The following is a 19743-nucleotide window of genomic DNA, read 5'->3' on the forward strand; positions in this document are numbered from 1 at the left end:
TAAATTCTATTTTGTAAACTGGCATGAGAACAACTACAAAACTGTAACACCAGCATTAACCGTTTAATCTAGAGCATAGAACAGTACAGTGTGTAGGAAGCCACTGCAGATGCTGTTTATACTGAAGATCGACACAAGATGACTAAGTTGAGGGAGGGATGTTGAGAGAGGGAATGCAAGGATTACTTGAAATTAGAGAAATCAATTTCATACCACTGGGTTGTAAGTTCCCCAAACGAAATATGAGGTTCTGTTCCTCTAATTTGCGTTTGGTCTCACTCTGACAGCGATGGAGGCCTAGGACAGAGAGGTCAGACTGGGAATGGGAAGGAAAGTTGAAGTGTTTGGCAACCAGGAGATTGCGTAGACCAAGGAGGACTGAGCGAAGCTGTTCAGCGAAACGATCGCCCTGTCTCTGCTTGGTCTTGCCGATATATTTGAGTCCACATCTAGAACAGTGGATACAGTAGATGAGATTGGAGGAGGTGCAAGTGAAACTCTGCTTTGAGTATAGGAGTAAAGAGGTCCTTCTGCAAAGATTTGAGTATAGGAGTAAAGAGGTTCTGCAGTTGTACAGGGCCCTGGTGAGACCACATCTGGAATATTGTGTGCAGTTTTGGTCTCCTAATTTGAGGAAGGACATCCTTGCTATTGAGGCAGTGCAGCGTAGGTTCACGAGGTTAATCCCCGGGATGGCAGGACTGTCATATGAGGAAAGATTGGAAAGACTGGGCTTGTATTCACTGGAATTTAGAAGGATGAGGGGATCTTATAGAAACATATAAAATTATAAAAGGACTGGACAAGCTAGATGCAGGAAAAATGTTCCCAATGTTGGGGGAGTCCAGAACCAGGGACCACAGTCTAAAATAAAAGGGAGGTCATTTAAAACTGAGATGAGAAAAAACATTTTCACCTAGAGAGTTGTGAATTTGTGGAATTCTCTGCCATAGAAGGCAGTAGAGGCCAATTCACTGGATGAATTTAATAGAGAGATAGAGCTCTAGGGGCTAGCGGAATCAAGGGATATTGGGAGAAGGCAGGCACGGGTTACTGATTGTGGATGATTAGCCATGATCACAATAAATGGAGGTGCAGGCTCGAAGGGCCAAATGGCCTCCTCCTGCATCTATTTTCTATGTTTCTGCCTCACCTGAAAAGACTGGATACAGTAGATGAGATTGGAGGAGGTGCGTGAACCTCTGCTTCACCTGAAAAGACTGTCGGGGTCCCTGGATGGATTCGATGGGGGAGGTATAGGGACAGCTGTTGCATCTTCTGCGGTTGCAGGGAAAGTGCCTGGGGAGGCAGTGGTTTGGGTGGGAAGGGATGAGTTAACCAGGGAGTTGCGCATGTAATGGTCTTGCAGGAATGGGCCCTTTGGCACATAATGCCAGTGCTAAACATGATGCTAGATTAAACCATGCTGTGCTACCTGCACGGAAACCATGTCCCTCCATTGCCTGCGTAAACATGTACCTATCTGAAGGCCTCTTAAATGGTCCTATTGTAACTGCCTCCAGCACCACCACCACTGGCAGTGCATTCTAGGCTCCCCAACAGAGTGTGTGTGTGTGTGTGTGCGCGTGCGTGCGTGTGAAACTTAGCACCTCTCCACTTTTGTCTTTGTCTTCTGTTCTTTCACATTCCATAACGTTTGCACACTTCTACTATGTCGCTACTCAATCACTAAACTTTCTCCAATCTCTCCTCATAGCAAATGCCCTCCAATCCAGGCAGCCATCTGCTGACTCTCTTCTGCTCGCTCTCCAGAACATCCACATTCTTCATGTAATGGGGCAATCAAACTGCATACTCTGCTCCAAATATGGCCTAACCAAAGACCTATAAAGCAACAACATCACTTCCTGTCTCTTCACTTTCTGTCACTTTTTTGTACAAGACATTGGTGAGGCCACATTTAGAGTATTGTGTTCATTTTTGATCACCCTGTTACAGGAAAGATGTCGTTAAGTTGGAAATGGTGCAGTGAAGATTTATGAGGATGTTGCTAGGATTCGAGGGCCTGAGCTACAGTGAGAGCACATTTTCTAAAAGGGGAGAGAATCCAGAAATCGGAGGTTCAAAGGAACTTGGGAGTGCTGGTGCAGGATTCCCAAAAAGATCATCTGCAAGTTTAATCGGTAGTAAAGAAAGGAAACTCAATGCTAGCAATTATTTCAAGAGGGCTTGTAAACAAAAACAGGGATGTAATGTTGAGGCTCTATAAGGCGCTGGTAAGGCCGCATTTGGAATATTGTGAGCAATTTTGGGCACCTTATCTGAGGAAGGATGTGCTGGCTCTGGAGAAGGTCCAGTGGAGCTTTACAGGAATAATCCCAGGAATTAGTAGGTTAACCTATGATGAGCGTTTGTTGGTACTGGGCCTGTACTCGCTGGAGTTTAGAAGAATGAGGGGGGTCCTTATTGAAACATTCAGAATAGTGAGAAGCTTGCATAGAATGGATGTGGAGAGAATGTTTCCACTACTGGGAGAGTCTAAGACAAGAGGTCATAGCCTTCGAATTAAAGGACATTCTTTTAGTAAGGAATATGAGGATACATTTCTTTAGTCAGGGTGGTGAATCTGTGGAATTCTTTGCCACAGAATGCTGTGGAGGCCAAGTCAATGCATATTTTTAAGGCAGAGATAGATTCTTGATTAGTACAGGTATGAGTTATGGGGAAAAGGCAGGAGAATGGGATTAAGAGGGAGAGATAGATCAGCCATGATTGAATGGCGAAGTATACTTGATAGACCGAATGGCCTAATTCTACTCCCATGCCTTATAACCTTATGAGAGGTTAAACGAGTTAGGACTTTATTCCTTGTAGCTCAGGAGGAGGGGTGATCTTATGAAGGTGTATAAGTCATGAGAAGAATAGATAGGGTAAATGCAGAATCTTTTACCCAGAGAAGGAGAATTGAGAACCAGAGGACATGCGTTTAGGGTGACAGGGAAAGATTTAATAGGAACCTGAGGGGCATCTTTTTTACACAATGGGTGGAACGAGCTGCCAGGAGAGGTAGTTGAGGCAGGTACAAATGCAACGTTTAAAAAACATTTGTAGAGGTACGTGGGTAAGATACGTTTAGAAGGATACGGGACAAATGCAAGCAGGTGGGACTAGTATAGATGGGGCATATTGATTGGCACAGGCAAGTTGGGCCGAAGGGCTTCTTTCCACGCTGTCTGACTCAATGACCACAGAATACTTTAGTGCATGTTGAACAATAATGGTTCAGAGTAATTACTTATTGCTACATTTCCTTTGACGTTCATTTGATTTTGTTTTTCTTTTAAACCAGTGCACTTTCCCCAACACTGGAGGTCGTGTGATGTTATTCATTGGGGGACCAGCCACACAAGGACCTGGAATGGTTGTTGGTGATGATCTAAAGTCACCCATTAGATCTTGGCATGACATTGAGAAAGACAACATTAAATATATGAAGAAAGCTATGAAGGTAAATGATGCACACTTCTTCCTCAGTATGAACATGCTCTCTTGGGTAGTTCTAGCCCACTGAATCTGCTCAAAGGCCTACAAACTGGAATGTTAACTGTTATGTAGTTTTTTTTTCAAGTTTGTCTCTAATGTGGTCACGGTCAATCTGTGACCTTACTTCATGTAACCAGCTATAAATAGAAATTAGGAACAGGCGTGCCCTTCAGCAAAATAACGGCTGATCTGTCACCATACTTAATTTACTGGCATGTGACATTTGATCTAAATCGCTTCACAAGTATTAGCCAATCGCAAGCACAAAATTAATCAATGAACTAGCATCATCTGCCATTTCCAGAAAAAGTCCCAACTCATTCCATACTTCTGATGTTGAAGTGGTTTTAAACTTCAGTCCTTAAAAAATATATATATTTTTGGCATTATCTATTTCTAATACTGCATTCAACTATCATTCGAAATGCATCATATTTTGTTGCAGAATTTGTTTTCCTTCATACTTTTAAGTTTTGATTAGATCATTCCTTGATATCTAAATTTCAGGAAAAACAATCTTTGTTTGTGTAATTCCACCTTGTAATTAACCTTGTCCAGAAATAATTCTGGAACATCTAGGTTACTTTCCTCTCCCATAACCTTCCTAGGGATTAAGGCCCAGAACTCCTCTGATTGCATCAGATATGCTGAACCAAATGTATTGCTATGTTCTGTTGTGCTGAAGCAAAGCAAGAATTTCATTGTCCTATCAGGACAATGAGACACATGACAATAAACTCTCTTGAATCTTATTCAGAATTCCACTAACTATTTGGCTCTTTCTATAAGACATTGGAGCAGAATTAGGCCATTCGGCCCATTGAATCTGCTCCGTCATGAGATCATGGCTGATCATTTTTTCCCTCTCAACCCCTTTCTTCTCTCTTAACCTTTGACACCCTTAATAATCAAGAACCTATCAATCTCCATATTGAAAGTACTCCTTTGCACTAGGTTGCAGATGCTGCAAATGAGCAAAACACAAAATGCTAGAGGAACTCAGCAGGTCAGGCAGCACCTGCCGAGGGAATGGACAGGTGACATTTTGGGTTGGGTCCCTTTGGTCTGAAGAAGAATCCTGACCCAGAAGAATCTAGATCTAGGAAAATCTCATAATCAGCTAATCTTTGAATAACTGTATAGAATTTAATGTAACCACCTGTACTAATTGTATCTGACTGAGAGGAGGAGAGCTTCTTCAGAGCCTGAAGATGGGTCACAACCCGAAATGTTACCTATCCATGTTCTGCCTGACCTGCTGAGTTACTCCAACACTTTGTCTTTTTTTGTAAACCAGCATCTATAGTTCCTTGTTTCTAGAATGCAGTAATTGCAATCCTTTTTATTTGTGTCATTAACAAACTTAGCATATAGCTTTCTGTCGTATCATTGACATTAATGAATGCAGTGTTAATAGTTGAGCCTCCAAAACAACCTATGGGGTGCCATTGGTTACTTCCTGGTAACTATCCCTTATTTTCCAAACTTGACTTTTCTGGTCACTGCTAGTTTCCTAACCAGGTCAACACTTTACCTTCAATTTAAGAACAATTTTAGCTAACAATCAGTTTTGAGTGTCTTCTCACATTTGTTCTGAATAACAATGCTCAGGTCCACTATTTTAGTTGACCTTTCAAAAATTCAGTCATGTTTGCAAGTCACATTTTACCTTTACAAATCGTCATTGGTTTATTAGTTAAACATTGAGGCTTTTGATCATCCTGACATTAATCATAGGCTGTTAATTTCTGAATCGAGGGAATTTTCAAAGATTATATATGGTAGTCTGGAGTATTCTTACTAATGTCTTGTCCTTCAGAGAATTGTCAGTCTCCCATTATTTTCTTTATTTTTTTTGTTTTGCTGTTTCAAATTTTGGTGAATCGCAATCTATAATTTAATTTCCATGGGATATTCAGAATACTTTCACCATGATTGATAGTGAAACATAGCAATTTTACAATGCCAATTAGGCCATTCGGCCCATTGAATCGGGCCGTCCGTAGCGGCGACTGCACAGGGCTCAAAGGCCACGACCACGGATGAACAATGAGGAAGATGACTGAACTTTATTGCCTTCCCTCACAGTGGGAACGTTGATTCCGCTGTGGGGGGATGTTTATGTTAAACTCTATCGTGTATTGTGTTCTTTTAATTCATATGGCTGTATGGTAACTCAAATCTCACTGCACCAATTGGTGCATGTGACAATAAATGTAACTTGAACTTAACTGGACTAAGTGCAGACCAGTTGGGTCTGCTCCCCCGATGCAATATTCCACCACTCACCCGTTCCCCCAACGCAACATGTTCCCCAATGCAATATTCCACCACTCACCCATAGCCCTCCTCCATTCATCCCAAATGTCTCAATCATGAGATTCTAATGGGTGTGATATGTTTAAACATGTTTAATCTTCATAATGTAATCCCAATGATCATACTCCATCGTAGACATTGTAACATTAGTTGTATCTAGTGTACACATTTTTAATTACTTTGCAGTAAATAATATAAAAATGATGTTCTCTATTTGCTTAATGTTTCCAGAGCTGTTGAGACATTGCTGGTTAATGGATTAATTTTGTATCATGTTTAATATGTGTTCGAGATTTTGAGTTGGTTTAATATTTGTTGGTGTTTGAACCTTCATTCTTAAAATAGCATTATGAAGCATTATCGAATCGAGCAGCAGCAAATGGCCACGTTATTGATATCTATGCCTGTGCTTTAGATCAGACTGGGCTCAATGAAATGAAGTGCTGCCCAAATCACACAGGGTAAGTAAAAGCTACATGGCATGTGTGAATCACAATATTGTTCCTGCGGCTCCAGATTAAAAGTATAACAAAAAAAAACAGAGAAATGTTAAATTGCATATATAGTGAATAAGTTCTATTATTATTTTCTAAAATGGGTTGGAAAGGCTAGTCAAAATAAACTTTTGTTGCATTATAAATGAATGAATAATGTATTTCTTGCCTTAGAGCTGTTATGCTACTTAGTTTCAGTTTTCATTATGTAGGGAATTTATGACAAGAGATAGACACCAAATGCTGGAGTAACTCAGCGGGACAGGCAGCATCTCAGGAGAGAAAGAATGGATGATGTTTCGGGTCAAGACCCTTCTTCAGTCTGAAACATCATTCATTCCTTCTCTCCAGCGATGCTGCCTATCCTGCTGAGTTACTCCAGCATTTTATGTCTATCTTCGGTTTAAACCAGCAACTGCAGTTCCTTCCGACAAATTTATGACAGGATTTGGAGACTGCTTTTTAACAGTATTGCTTTGCTTTCACCCTTAACGTAAAATGTATTTGACTGAGGGTCTATATTTTACATCAAATATATATATTTAAGCAACATGTACTTTATGACTATGTGAATCATTGAGACCATGGTGCATCCAGCGTCAAAAATAAAATACAATTTTTTTCAATGACTATTTAGTAGCAGAGTAATATTTGATTGAAGAAATCATATTAAATTAATAATCATTATTACCATCTGACTAATATTGGAGATACATTTTGTGTGAAGTATTAAAAGTTCTTCACTGTGCCAAAACATTTTAAAGAATAGTAAATATTTATCCTTCTATAATAACCTGAATCAATTTCCCTTCATTGTACTAACTTAAGCCTATGAAATATATCCATTCAAACATACAGTCTGAAATAGCAGGATGATTCGTGGAACAAATTTGGGATTAACATTTGAGCTTTAATCTCCTGAAAGTATTGGAAATTGTAACCATTTTTCAGACTCACAATCTTTTTAAAGACCTTTGTGTAATTTCTCCAATTTCATTTTTCTTATTGTTTGTTGTAATTTTTCTCCTTTATCTTTCCTTAAGTGGTTACATGGTGATGGGGGACTCGTTCAACACATCTCTATTTAAACAAACCTTTCAACGAGTGTTTACGAAGGATATTCAGGGGCAATTTAAAATGGCTTTTGGAGGCACACTGGAAATTAAGGTATAAGTGAACATTTCTCATCACAATCCATTTTATTACAATAGGAGACTACATTCTGGAATTTTTTACCTTGTAGAAAGTGACAAGTATCAGAACTTTTCATATGATCATATGGCCCAAGTTGGAACTTGAAGTGAACATCATTTTCAGTTTTGTTATTTTTGGTGTTGACTCTTTGAAAATGTAGTATTATCTGTCACTTTGGAAGTCCTTAATTAAGACTTAATTTTAGGTTGGATTCTAAACAACGGTGTTTTAAATGGACATCCATGGCTTTGAGTACAAAGGAATTAACATTAGGAAATAAAATAGACATAATTTCCCAACTTTGTTTCGCCAAGCAAGGATGCCCGAAAAATGGTTTTAGCATCATGATTCATGTCAAGAGTAGGTATCATCAAATAACTGAGAATTTAAAATGTATGTGGAATAACTCTAAAATTACCTAATGCATTTGTTTCTCGTATTGTTAAATTGCATTAGCCTTGTGGCAGATTTTTTATTATAATTTAATGAATGGAGTTGTAAAATTGGTCCAACATTTTTCTGAATATGCACAATGTTGACATGCTTTTAAAATTCAAATTTACAAGGATGAATGAATCAACCTTTTTGACTTGACCTTATTGTCAATTTTAAAATGCAACTTGCTAAAAATCCTGAAGTTGAAATATCCAATGTTATAATTATACAATAACTCCAATACTTTAATTTGTAATGTAATGTTGTGATGCTTTATACGAAAGGGTCTACGAAGAATCAATAGCACTCAAAACCCAGAACTCAAAATCTAAACATTTAATTTGCTTATCACAAATTATTAAACTGTGTAGAGGTTTGCACTGAACATAATACAGCACAATTACTATTCAACTGTTAGTTCAAATTGGAAAGCTTACTTTCAGTGGAAGATGAATTGTAGATGCTGAACATCATATAGAAACTGATTGTTGCCCTGATAGTTTCAAAAGACGTTTTCAAACTCTTGTGCGTATCAATTCTTTTTTTATACTGCATTTATTCCAATAGACATCAAGGGAAATCAAGATTTCTGGAGCTATTGGGCCCTGCATATCACTTTGCGCCAAAGGACCTTGTGTGTCAGAAAATGTGAGTCTAATTGTGTCTGTCAATTTTTTATTTGCTAAGTGGGATATGCACTTGGTGTGGTGCACATTAACCTGAGAAAAACAATCGACAAGTTATAACACAGGAGATTATTAGAGAAGAATAATTAATATGAAAGATGTTCAGTATTGCAAACGAGATTAAAATTGGTTAGATGGGAACAAACGGAAATTTGAGTTGCAGGCATTTTCTCAAAATCATTTCAATGATTTGCATATAGATGGAGAGGTGTTGAAATTTTCAGATGGTAATATCAGAGGAGGTATTGCAGTAACTTAATATCTTAACTTAATATTAGTAACTTAAGCAGTAATATCAGAGGTGGTATAGCAGGACCATGTAAAATTATAGAGCAATATTGATAGCATTCCAATTGAAATGACATGTCATCGAATTATTACAGTGATGACGTGTCAATGATTTTAAATTCTTCAAATGGTATAATGCAGCAGTGAAGAACTAAATTAAAAACATAAAAGCAAAACTAAATTGTCTCAGCAGAAAAAAGGAGGCGGTATTTAGCATAGTAGAGATGATATTAACTGACGGCTTTGATCTTGTTCGCAGGAAATAGGAACAGGTGGCACCTGCCAGTGGAAGATTTGTGGTCTGGACCACAATACAACACTTGGTATCTACTTTGAGGTTGTGAATCAGGTTTGTAAAAAAATAATGACATTCTAGAGATCTCGTCCACCCTGCCTATGGTCACTGCACCAAATAACTTGCATTTATATTCTAATATTGTAAATTTCAATAACCCATGCAAGTTCTCCACTATATTCAATGATCCTGAAATGAGCAGGTGTATTTTTATATTGAACCTGTCATCTCCTTCACACCACTGCTACATAGACATCCCCCTCCACGCATATTTTAGAAACCTTTCTCACTGTTGTTTATCACAGATCAATCTTCAATTCATCAGTATTTATATACTGATCTAACTTGAGAAAAGAAAAGTTACATTTCTAAATGGGGAGAGAATCGAGAAATCTGAAGTGCAAAGGGATTTGGGAATGCTGGTGCAGGATTCCCAAAAAGTTAATCTGCAAGTCGAATTGGTAGTAAAGAAAGCAAACTCAATGCTTATTTCAAGAGGGCATGTATACAAAAACAGGGATGTAATGCTGAGGCTCTATAAGACGCTGGTAAGGCCGCATTTGGAATATTGTGAGCAATTCTGAGCACCATATCTGAGGAAGGATGTGCTGGCTCTGGAGAGGGTCCAGAGGAGGTTTACAGGAATGATCCCAGGAACTAGTAGGTTAACCTATCATGAGCGTTTGTCGGCACTGGGCCTGTACTCGCTGGAGTTTAGAAGAATGAAGGGGGACCTCATTGAAACATACAGAATAGTGAAAGGCTTGTATGGAATGGATGTGGAGAGGATGTTTCCACTGGTGGGAGAGTCTAGGACTAGGTCATAACCTCAGAATAAAAGGATGTTCTTTTAGGAAGGAGATGAGATATTTATTTAGTCAGAGGGAGGTGAATCTGTGGAAGGCCGCAAAAGGCTGTGAAGGCCAAATCAGTAGGTATTTTTAAAGGGTAGAAACCTTAGGCTTACCAACATCATTAAGAAGAAAGAGCACTGGTGAGCTTACTAATCGCAAAGGGACTATCAGGCCAAGGAAGATCTCCACAGCTGATGACAGAAGAATTCTCTCTATAATAAAGAAAAATCCCTAAACACCTGTTCGACAGATCAGAAACACTCTTCAGGAGTCAGGTGTGGATTTGTCAATGACCACTGTCTGCAGAAGACTTAATGAACAGAAATATAGAAGCTACACTGCAAGATGCAAACCACTGGTTAGCCGCAAAAATATGATGGCCCGGTTACAGTTTGCCAAGAAGTACTTAAAAGAGCAACCACAGTTCTGGAAAAATGTCTTGTGGATAGGTGAGACAAAGATTAACATATCAGAGTGATGGCAAGAACAAAGTATCGAGGAGGGAAGGAATCACCCAAGATCCAAAGCATACCACCTCATCTGTGAAACACAGTGGAGGGGGTGTTATGCCTGGGCATGTATGGCTGCTGAAGGTACTGGCTCACTTATTGTCATTGATGATACAACTGCTGATGGTAGTAGCATAATGAATTCTGAAGTGTATAGATGCATCCTATCTGTTAAGGTTCAAACAAATGCCTCAAAACTCATTGGCTGGCGGTTCATTCTACAGCAAGACAATGATCCCAAACTTAATGCTAAAGCAACAAAGGAAATTTTCAATGTTAAAAAATGGTCTATTTTAGAGTGGCCAAGTCAATTACCCGATATGAACCCAATTGAGCATGTCTTTTATATGAAAACTGAAGGGGACTAGCCCCCAAAACAGGTATAAGCTAAAGAAGGCTGCAATACAGGCCTCTCAGAGCATCACCAGAGAAGACACCCAGCTACTGGTGATGTCCATGAATCGCAGATTTCAAGCAGTCATTGCATGCAAAGGATATGCAACAAAATATTAAACATGATTACTTTCATTTACATGACATTGCAGTGTCCCAAACATTATGGTGTCCTGAAATGGGGGAGACTATGTATAAACACTTCTGTAATTTCTACCTGGTGAAACCAAAATGTATAAAAATGGCCTTTATTAAATTCTGACAATGTGCACTTTAACCACATGTGATTTTTTTTCTATTACAAATCTCAAATTGCGGCGTACAGAGGGAAATAAATAAATGATGGGTCTTTGTCCCAAACAGTATGAAGGCCACTGTAGAAGTCTGAAGAAGGGTTTCGGCCCGAAACGTCGCCTATTTCCTTCGCTCCATAGATGCTGCTGCACCCTTTGAGTTTTTCCAGCATTTTTGTGTACTTTGGAGGCCACTGTAAACTGCTCCATTAATGACCTTAGCCTGCTGCATTGTTGTGACCAAATCTAATGTCAAATGTTATATTCGCAGCACAATGCTCCAATTCCTCAAGGTGGCCGCGGTGCTATTCAGTTTGTGACACAGTATCAGCATTCTAGTGGACAAAGGCGCATCAGAGTTGCAACAATTGCCAGAAAGTAAGTTTAAAAGTACAAAGCTTCATGTTCTTGAAATGTTACTATTTTACCAAGAGAAATTAACATGAATGTAAGTTTGTGCAGTTTTAGCTCCTGTGCTGATTATTATTTTCACAAATTTCCTCTTAAAATTTAGCCATTTTTTTCTGTTTACTAACGTTGAGTCGGCTTCTAACTCCCACTGTGTGTGTATGTGGGAGACATTTATTTTGGCTCTTTCATGCTCTTGAGAACACAGGATTGTTGCCTGGATTTTTGACCTCCTGATACTGATTTTGTGTCTTTAAAAAAAAATGTATTTTCACTTTTTTTCTATCTCTTCCTGTTTCCTATCATTTTGTCTCGTCTTTTGTGAATTTTATTCTTTATAAAAGAAGCATTTACCAGTTGCTTGATTAATTACATGCTCTATAGAAGTGAGTGCAGAATTAGTTTAGGGAGATATTGGTTAGCAGAACTTAAGAAAATGATGTGGAACATGCCTTGGGAATAGTTGTTGAAACTGCCAAGGGCGACATCAGTGGAGAAGTAAGGTAAGCATGAACATTGAAGGATTGCAGCATGATCGGGCAAGTGGGTGAAACAGGTGAATTATAATAATAAGCAGAACTTAATGGCTGATGACGATGGTAGCTCTGTGACTGTCTTCATTTGTCATGGTGTCTGCATCTGTTTACCTCCCATTGAATTTATTTTCCCAAGCTGCCATTTTGCAGTTCATTGATATGAAGGACTGAAGACGAATGCAAAATTTCACCAGTTGCGGTGTCAGTGAGGCCAGTCAAATAAGTCTTGCTTTCCGTGATCTTCATACACCTGTCGGCCACGTTTGGTTTTTCAGCCCGGTTCCAACCATCAGGAGGCTGCTATGGAAATTTAAAAATACTTAAAAAACATTACTGCAGGGGGGCTGAGTCTGGAATGAGGATTAGAATAGAACTGAAATAGGTGCAAGAGACTGGGTTTGAAACTACACCTGAGATGTGTTGTGGTGGAGGGGGGGCAGGCAAAGAACGGGGTCGATGATTGGACCCTCAGACTATCTTTAATCAAACTTTACTGGATTTTATCTTGCACTAAATGTTATTCCCTTTATCATGTGTCTGTACAGCTAGATGGACGGCTGGATTGTAATCATGTATTGTCTTTTCGCTGACTGGTTAGCACGCAACAAAAAGCTTCTCAGTGTACCTCGGTACACATGACAATAAACTAAACTAATGGATATACTTTAATTATCTTAAAGCTTTTATTGATAAAATTTTGTATGAATTGTCTCTTTCTCCTTTTGGTAAAGCTGGGCTGATGCGCAAACTCATATCCAGAACATTGCTGCATCATTTGATCAAGAAGCTGCAGCCGTTCTAATGGCAAGACTGGCAGTTTACAGAGCAGAGACTGAAGAGGGACCAGATGTCCTGAGATGGCTCGACAGACAACTTATACGACTGGTATGATCATTTTCTGGTTAGGGAGAGGGCAAAGAGGCAAGAAATCTGATTGCAAATTTTTTTTCTGTTTTTTTAATGTATATAATGTGTAATTTATCTAGTCTTTTCCTCTTTATCAGTGTCAGAAATTTGGAGATTACCATAAAGATGATCCAGCCTCTTTCAAATTCTCTGAAACATTTTCTTTGTACCCACAGGTATGTAGTGAGAACCTTATTACCAATTATGAGTTTTTTTGTAGATTTTGGTTCATTTAAATTTTTAATGTTGTGTTCATTGTAATATGTAATTTGTCAGATGCAAAGTGTGCACTGGGGAGATTAAATTCGTTTTTTTCTTAAAAGACAAATAAATCTGCAGATGTTGAATATCGGAAATAAAACCAGAAAATGCATGAAATTCTCAGGTCATGGTTTTGAGGAAAAAACCAGAATTAACATTCAAGTGGGAAAAGGACATCAAATGCATTTTAGATTGCAGAGAAGGGAGAGGTGGCCAGAACTGAGAGATTGAGTGAGAGGTCAATGTGCTGTGTGGTGAAAGCATGTTAATTGTAGTTAATCTGTCTGGAGGGGATGTAAATAAATGGAGATAAACAAGGACAGCGGGAATTAGAATAATGCTGAAACTGTGGAATACAGAAATTTTCTGTCTGTTTTAGTTTATGTTCCATCTGAGGCGATCTCCATTCTTGCAAGTTTTTAACAACAGCCCGGATGAAAGTTCTTATTATCGTCACCATTTCATGCGCCAGGATCTTACACAGTCTCTTATTATGATTCAACCGATCCTATATGCCTATTCTTTCAATGGCCCACCAGAGGTAAGAAGTCGTGTTTCCAATCATGTAATTCTTCTGTTGATGTCAAATTGAATAATTACTGAGCTGATATTACAGCTGGGCTTTCAAATACTGAATAGAGTCATAGTATGATACAGTGTGGAAACAGGCCCTTCGGCCATACTTGCCTACACCGGTCAACATGGCCCAGCTACACTAGTCCCACCTGCCTGCGTTTGGTCCAAATCCCTCCAAACCTATCCCATCCATGTACCTGTCTAACTTTCTTAAATGTTGAGATAGTCCCTACCTCAACTACCATCTCTGGCAGCTTGTTCCATACACCCACCACACTTTCTGTGAAAAAGTTACCCCTCAGATTTGCATTAAATATTTTCCCCTTCACCTTAAACCTATGTCCTCTGGTCCTCGATCACCTATGCTGGGCAAGAGACTCTGTGCATCTATTCCTCTCATGATTTAATACATCTCAATAAGATCACCCCTCATCCTCCTGTACTCCAAGAGTCCCAGCCTACTCAACCTCTCCCTATAGCTCAGACTCTCTAGCCCTGGCAACATCCTTGTAAATCTTCTCTGTACCCTTTCCAGCTTAACAACATCTTTTCTATAACATTGTGCCTAGAACTGAACACAATACTTTAAATATGGCCTCACCAACGGAATTCATGTTCATGTTCAAGTTCAAGTTACATTTATTGTCACATGCACCAATTGGTGCAGTGAGATTTGAGTTACCATACAGCCATACGAATAAAAAAGAACACAACACACGATAGAGTTTAACATCCCCACATCAACGTTTCCCACTGTGAGGGAAGGCAATAAAGTTCAGTCTTGAATGCAATGAGAGAATTCATTAATGTTTGCATTCGGAAATATGCTCACCTGTGTTAAAATTATGGTTAACAATTAGACACCATTTTAAGGAAGTGTTAAACATAAACAGAGTAAAAATACAGATCAACCATTATGTATGTAAGTAAACTAGACCATGCTTCTCCCTCCCTTCTCCCATTCTCCAACCCCCCCCCCACCCCCCACTTTCACCGATGCCCCCCATTTGTGCACCCAGCCTGCGACCAGCGATCCCCTGCACACTATCCCACAAACGTTAGGCACAATTTATACAAACCTATGCGCCTTTGGAGTGTGGGAGGAAACCCTAACCTTAACCCTAGCCCTAACTCTAGGTTGATAGGCTTGGTATAAGTATAAATTGTCCGGGGTAATAAAGTGTGCGGGGGATCGCTGGTCGGTGCGGACTCGGTGGGCCGAAGGGCACTGTATCTCTGAACTAAATGTGACACAGGGGCTGCAGGGGTTGGACTCAAACCCCCAATGTTCTGCCTGCTCCTCATGGGAACTAAACTGTTGGCCACGAGTTGTCCCAGAGGCAGATCTCTCTTCCAATGGTCTCCCCAAACTCCCAGAGGCAGCGGGCTTTTCAACTGGGTACAGGCAATGTTGTCAATGTACCCAGTGCCACCCACCTGCTCCAGCCACTGTCTGAATACCCACCACCCATTTTGAAGCAAGGCGAGGGGACGGAGGGGAGGTGGGGGGTGCTGTCACAGAATATTTTACGGCCCATCTGTGGTCCCTAACCCTAACCGGGCGTCACCCGCAGGACAACATACGGCAGCGTGTGACAGGGCGCACGACATGATGAGACACCCATATGTCGCCCCTGGATTTTGAACATTCCAAAATCCAGGGGCGACAGGGAGACACCGCGCGTCACCAGCACGTCACTACATGCGTCACCACGCGTCAAGCCCCGTGACGACCCGACCACGACATGACAACCTCTTCAGGCTGTCGTCGAAAATGTCGCCCAAGTGGGACAGGCTCTTGACTGTAATGTTTGCTTAAAATAGCTTTTGCTTGGTGCAGAGGCTTCACTTGCAGCGACGGTTTACACTGTTGCTTTTGGGTAGCAGCTGATAATTGGAAAGTATTTTCTAAATTTTTCATCAAACTATGAAGGTCTTGTTTAATAGAAAGTGTAGTAGATCACAATTGGTACTAACTTAATATGTAGGATTCTTGGATCTTAAAAACAATTCTTAGAACCAGGTGTGACAGCCATTCACACAGCCTATCTATTCACCAAAGATATTTGTGTAACCAAAAAAAGAATTTGGGTCTTGCTTACTTCCTTCTCATAACATAAAACTAGAGGTTGTACATAGAATGGATTACGGTATGACATAGTTGGCACCTAAAATTAGGTGCCACTGTATTGTTTTGTACTGTATTAACTTCTAATAAAATAAACAAAAAAAAAAAAAAGCATTTGGGCAGAATAGATGATATTGGTAGAATTAACCCAAAGCTTGATCAAATAGATTTTTTAAAAGTTCTGAAAAGGATTATGAAGTGATGGAGAGGTTGTGACCTTTAGGCAAGAGATAATTGCAAAATATGGTTCCCAGATACTTAAACTGTTCTTTACCAATGGTGTGGAACATGAAAGAAGCCTGTGTCGTAGGAACAACAGTTGAATAGAGGTTAACAAGATCAAGAGGACTGATGCAGGACTGATTTTAAACTGTACTGGAATGAATGATCTTATGCAATTCTATGCATAGACGCCATCTCCTACTGCAAAGTGTGTAGGTCCCACTATTTATGGGCAGGAAAGAGGTGTCTGCTCACTTTTGGTTCTAAGAAATTATTTTGGATGATGGAGATCAATAATTCTGAGAAAAACTTTGATTATTTTTTTGTCCTCTTGTGAAGCCTGTCCTTCTAGATAGCAGCAGCATTCTTCCTGATCGAATTCTTCTGATGGACACATTCTTCCAAATTCTTATCTACCTCGGTGAGGTATGTACATGTCGTTTTGATCAGCAGTTGCCTATATATTATAGACGTAATGATGGTGAAAGGTTTGCTGTCATTATCTTTTGAAACTGATGTTTTGCGAATGTGCAGTTAAATATGGAAATATAGAAGCTGCTGAACACGATTCCCTGCTGCTCTACAGATTACATTGCAGCAAATTCCAGTGTCATCTTCTCAGATCAGGAAAGTGCTTAAAAACTTAGTGCTTGTAACATGTCCTTCATTGTTTATAAAAACAGGAAAATATTGATCTTAATGGATTGACATTCCTTTGGATTCTAATCTGCATCCCAGGGTACTTAAGGAAGTGGCTCTAGAAATTGTGGTGATAATTTTCCAATGTTCTATAGACTCAGGATCAGTTCCTGTGGATTGTAGGGTAGCTAATGTTATCCCACATTTAAAGAAAGGCGGGAGGGAGAAAGGGGATTATAGACCAGTTAGCCTGACATTGGTGGTGGGGAAGATGCTGGAGTCAATTATATAAGATGAGATAGCCGAACATTTGGATAGCAGTAACAGGATCGGTCTGAGTCAGCATGGATTTACGAAGGGGAAATCATGCTTGACTAATCTTCTGGAATTTTTTGAAGATGTAACTAGGATAATGGACAAGGGAGAGCCAGTGGATGTAATGTAACTGGACTTTCAGAAAGCATTTGATAAGGTCCCACATAGGAGATTAGTGGGCAAAATTAGGGCACATGGTATTGGGGGTAGAGTGCTGACATGGATAGTGAGACCACACTTGGAGTGTTGTGTGCAGTTTTGGTCCCCTAATTTGAGGAAGGGCATTCTTGCTATGGAGGGAGTGCAGCGTAGGTTTACAAGGTTAATTCCCGGGATGGCGGGACGGTCATATGCTGAGAGAATGGAGCAGCTGGGCTTGTACACTCTGGAGTTTAGAAGGATGAGAGGGATTCTCATTGAAACATATAAGATTGTAAAGGGCTTGGACACACTAGAGGCTGGAAACATGTTCCTGATGTTGGGGGAGTCCAGAACCAGGGGCCACAGTTTAAGAATAAGGAGTAAGCCATTTAGAACGGAGACGAGGAAACACTTTTTCTCACAGAGAGTGGTGAGTCTGTGGAATTCTCTGCCTGAGAGGGCGATGGAGGCAGGTTCTCTGGATGCTTTCAAGAGAGTGCTAGATAGGGCTCTTAAAAATAGCGGAGTCAGGGGATATGGGGAGAAGGCAGGAACGGGGTACTGATTGGGGATGATCAGCCATGATCACATTGAATAGCGGTGCTGGCTCGAAGGGCCAAATGGCCTACTCCTGCACCTATTGTCTATTGTCTAGAATCTTTATTTTGGTCACTATTCTTTAAATTATTTCACTTACATTGAAGAATCATAAGAAAATGAACAATATTAAATACATTTAATATTTTCTTTTTATAAATATAAATATTTTCATATTTTTTATTTTACATATTATTGGACAGGCTAGATGCAGGAATTTTTTTCCCGATGTTGGGGGAGTCCAGAACCAGGGGTCACAGTTTAAGAATAAGGGGTAGGCCATTTAGGACTGAGATGAGGAAAACCTTTTTCACCCAGAGAGTTGTGAATCTGTGGAATCCTGCCACAGAAGGAAGTGGAGACAAATTCTCTGGATGCTTTCAAGAGAGAGTTAGATAGAGCACTTAAAGATAGCGGGGTCAAGGGATATGGGGAGAAGGCAGGAACGGGGTACTGATTTAGGATGATCATCCAGGATCATATTGAATGGTGGTGCTGGCTCGGAGGGCCGAATGGCCTACTCCTGCACTTATTTTCTATGTTTCTTTTTCAAGGATTTCTGTTTAATATTTGTAGAAACAACCAGTTCGCTATCCTTGTCAATACCCTACCCCCAGTACCATGTGCTCTAATTTTGCAAACTATTCTCTTGTGTGGGACCTGTCAAAGGCTTTTTGAAAGTCCAGATGCACCACATCCACTGGCTCTCCCTTATCTACTCTAATTGTTACACCCTCAAAGCTGTATCAGTGGTATTTGAACAGAAACTTGTAAAGTTAACACATTTTAATAAACTCTCAGCTTCATTTAAACTGCTTTATGGTTAAAGTAACCTTTTCTAAGAATAAAGACAAACGATTACAGTAACTAATCAGATTACTACTCTTCCCAGACCATAGCTCAATGGCGCAAAGCTGGCTATAACGATATGCCTGAATATGAAAATTTCCGACATCTGCTGCAAGCACCAGTTGATGATGCCCAGGAGATTCTGCACAGCAGATTCCCTATGCCTCGCTACGTTGATACTGAACATGGAGGGAGTCAGGTAATCACATTCTTTAAAAGTCAATGTTAATATTAATCCTGGCTTTGAAGTGTAACTTTAACTTATTGCAAATCAACAACAATAAAATAATAAAAAACAACCATCATGTTTTCCTTTACAAATCAAAAATGACAAATATGTATTTGCTGGGCACTTCAAATATTATTTGAAAAGTTGGTTTGTATTAATGCCTTCATTGTATTGTTCTAGCATACCCCAGTATTGTATATGGGAAATAAATGTATGTTGTATGCTTCTGATTTGGGATGTTGGATCAGGATTATTAGAGGAACTGATCCTGAATTGTAACATCAACAGAAGACAAGTGAATTGTCCCAAGAACAGATAATCATTGCACTGGCTTAAATGTACATCCATGTAATTTAGACAAAGATATAGAAAATAGGTGCAAGAGGAGGCAATTTGGCCCTTCGAGCCTGCACCGCCATTCATTGTGATCATGGCTGATCATCCACAATCGGTAAACTGTGCCTGCCTTCTCCTCATATGCCTTGATTCCGCTAGCTCATAGAGCCCTATCTAACTCTTTTAAATTCATCCAGTGAATTGGCCTCTACTGCCTTCTGTGGCAGAGAATTCCACATATTCACAACTATCTGGGTGACAAAGTTTTTTCTCATCTCAGTTTTAAATGGCCTCCCCTTTATTCTTAGACTGTGGCCCCTGGTTCTGGACTACCCC

At 39.8% G+C, this 19743-nt stretch overlaps 1 protein-coding gene across 1 annotated transcript in view; it reads left to right on the top strand.

Annotated features, from left to right (window-relative positions):
* Positions 1–19743, top strand: part of sec23a (SEC23 homolog A, COPII coat complex component) — a 41122-nt gene that overhangs the window by 16184 nt on the left and 5195 nt on the right. The window contains exons 8-18 of the mRNA XM_033027119.1: positions 3311–3469; positions 6169–6284; positions 7361–7484; positions 8514–8594; positions 9180–9269; positions 11536–11642; positions 12940–13093; positions 13213–13290; positions 13755–13916; positions 16641–16727; positions 18886–19041. Of these exons, the coding sequence (XP_032883010.1) occupies positions 3311–3469; positions 6169–6284; positions 7361–7484; positions 8514–8594; positions 9180–9269; positions 11536–11642; positions 12940–13093; positions 13213–13290; positions 13755–13916; positions 16641–16727; positions 18886–19041 (1314 nt within the window). The remainder of the gene's footprint in view (positions 1–3310; positions 3470–6168; positions 6285–7360; positions 7485–8513; positions 8595–9179; positions 9270–11535; positions 11643–12939; positions 13094–13212; positions 13291–13754; positions 13917–16640; positions 16728–18885; positions 19042–19743) is intronic.

This window comes from Amblyraja radiata, chromosome 9 (genome assembly GCF_010909765.2).
Source record: "Amblyraja radiata isolate CabotCenter1 chromosome 9, sAmbRad1.1.pri, whole genome shotgun sequence".
NCBI lineage: Eukaryota > Metazoa > Chordata > Chondrichthyes > Rajiformes > Rajidae > Amblyraja > Amblyraja radiata.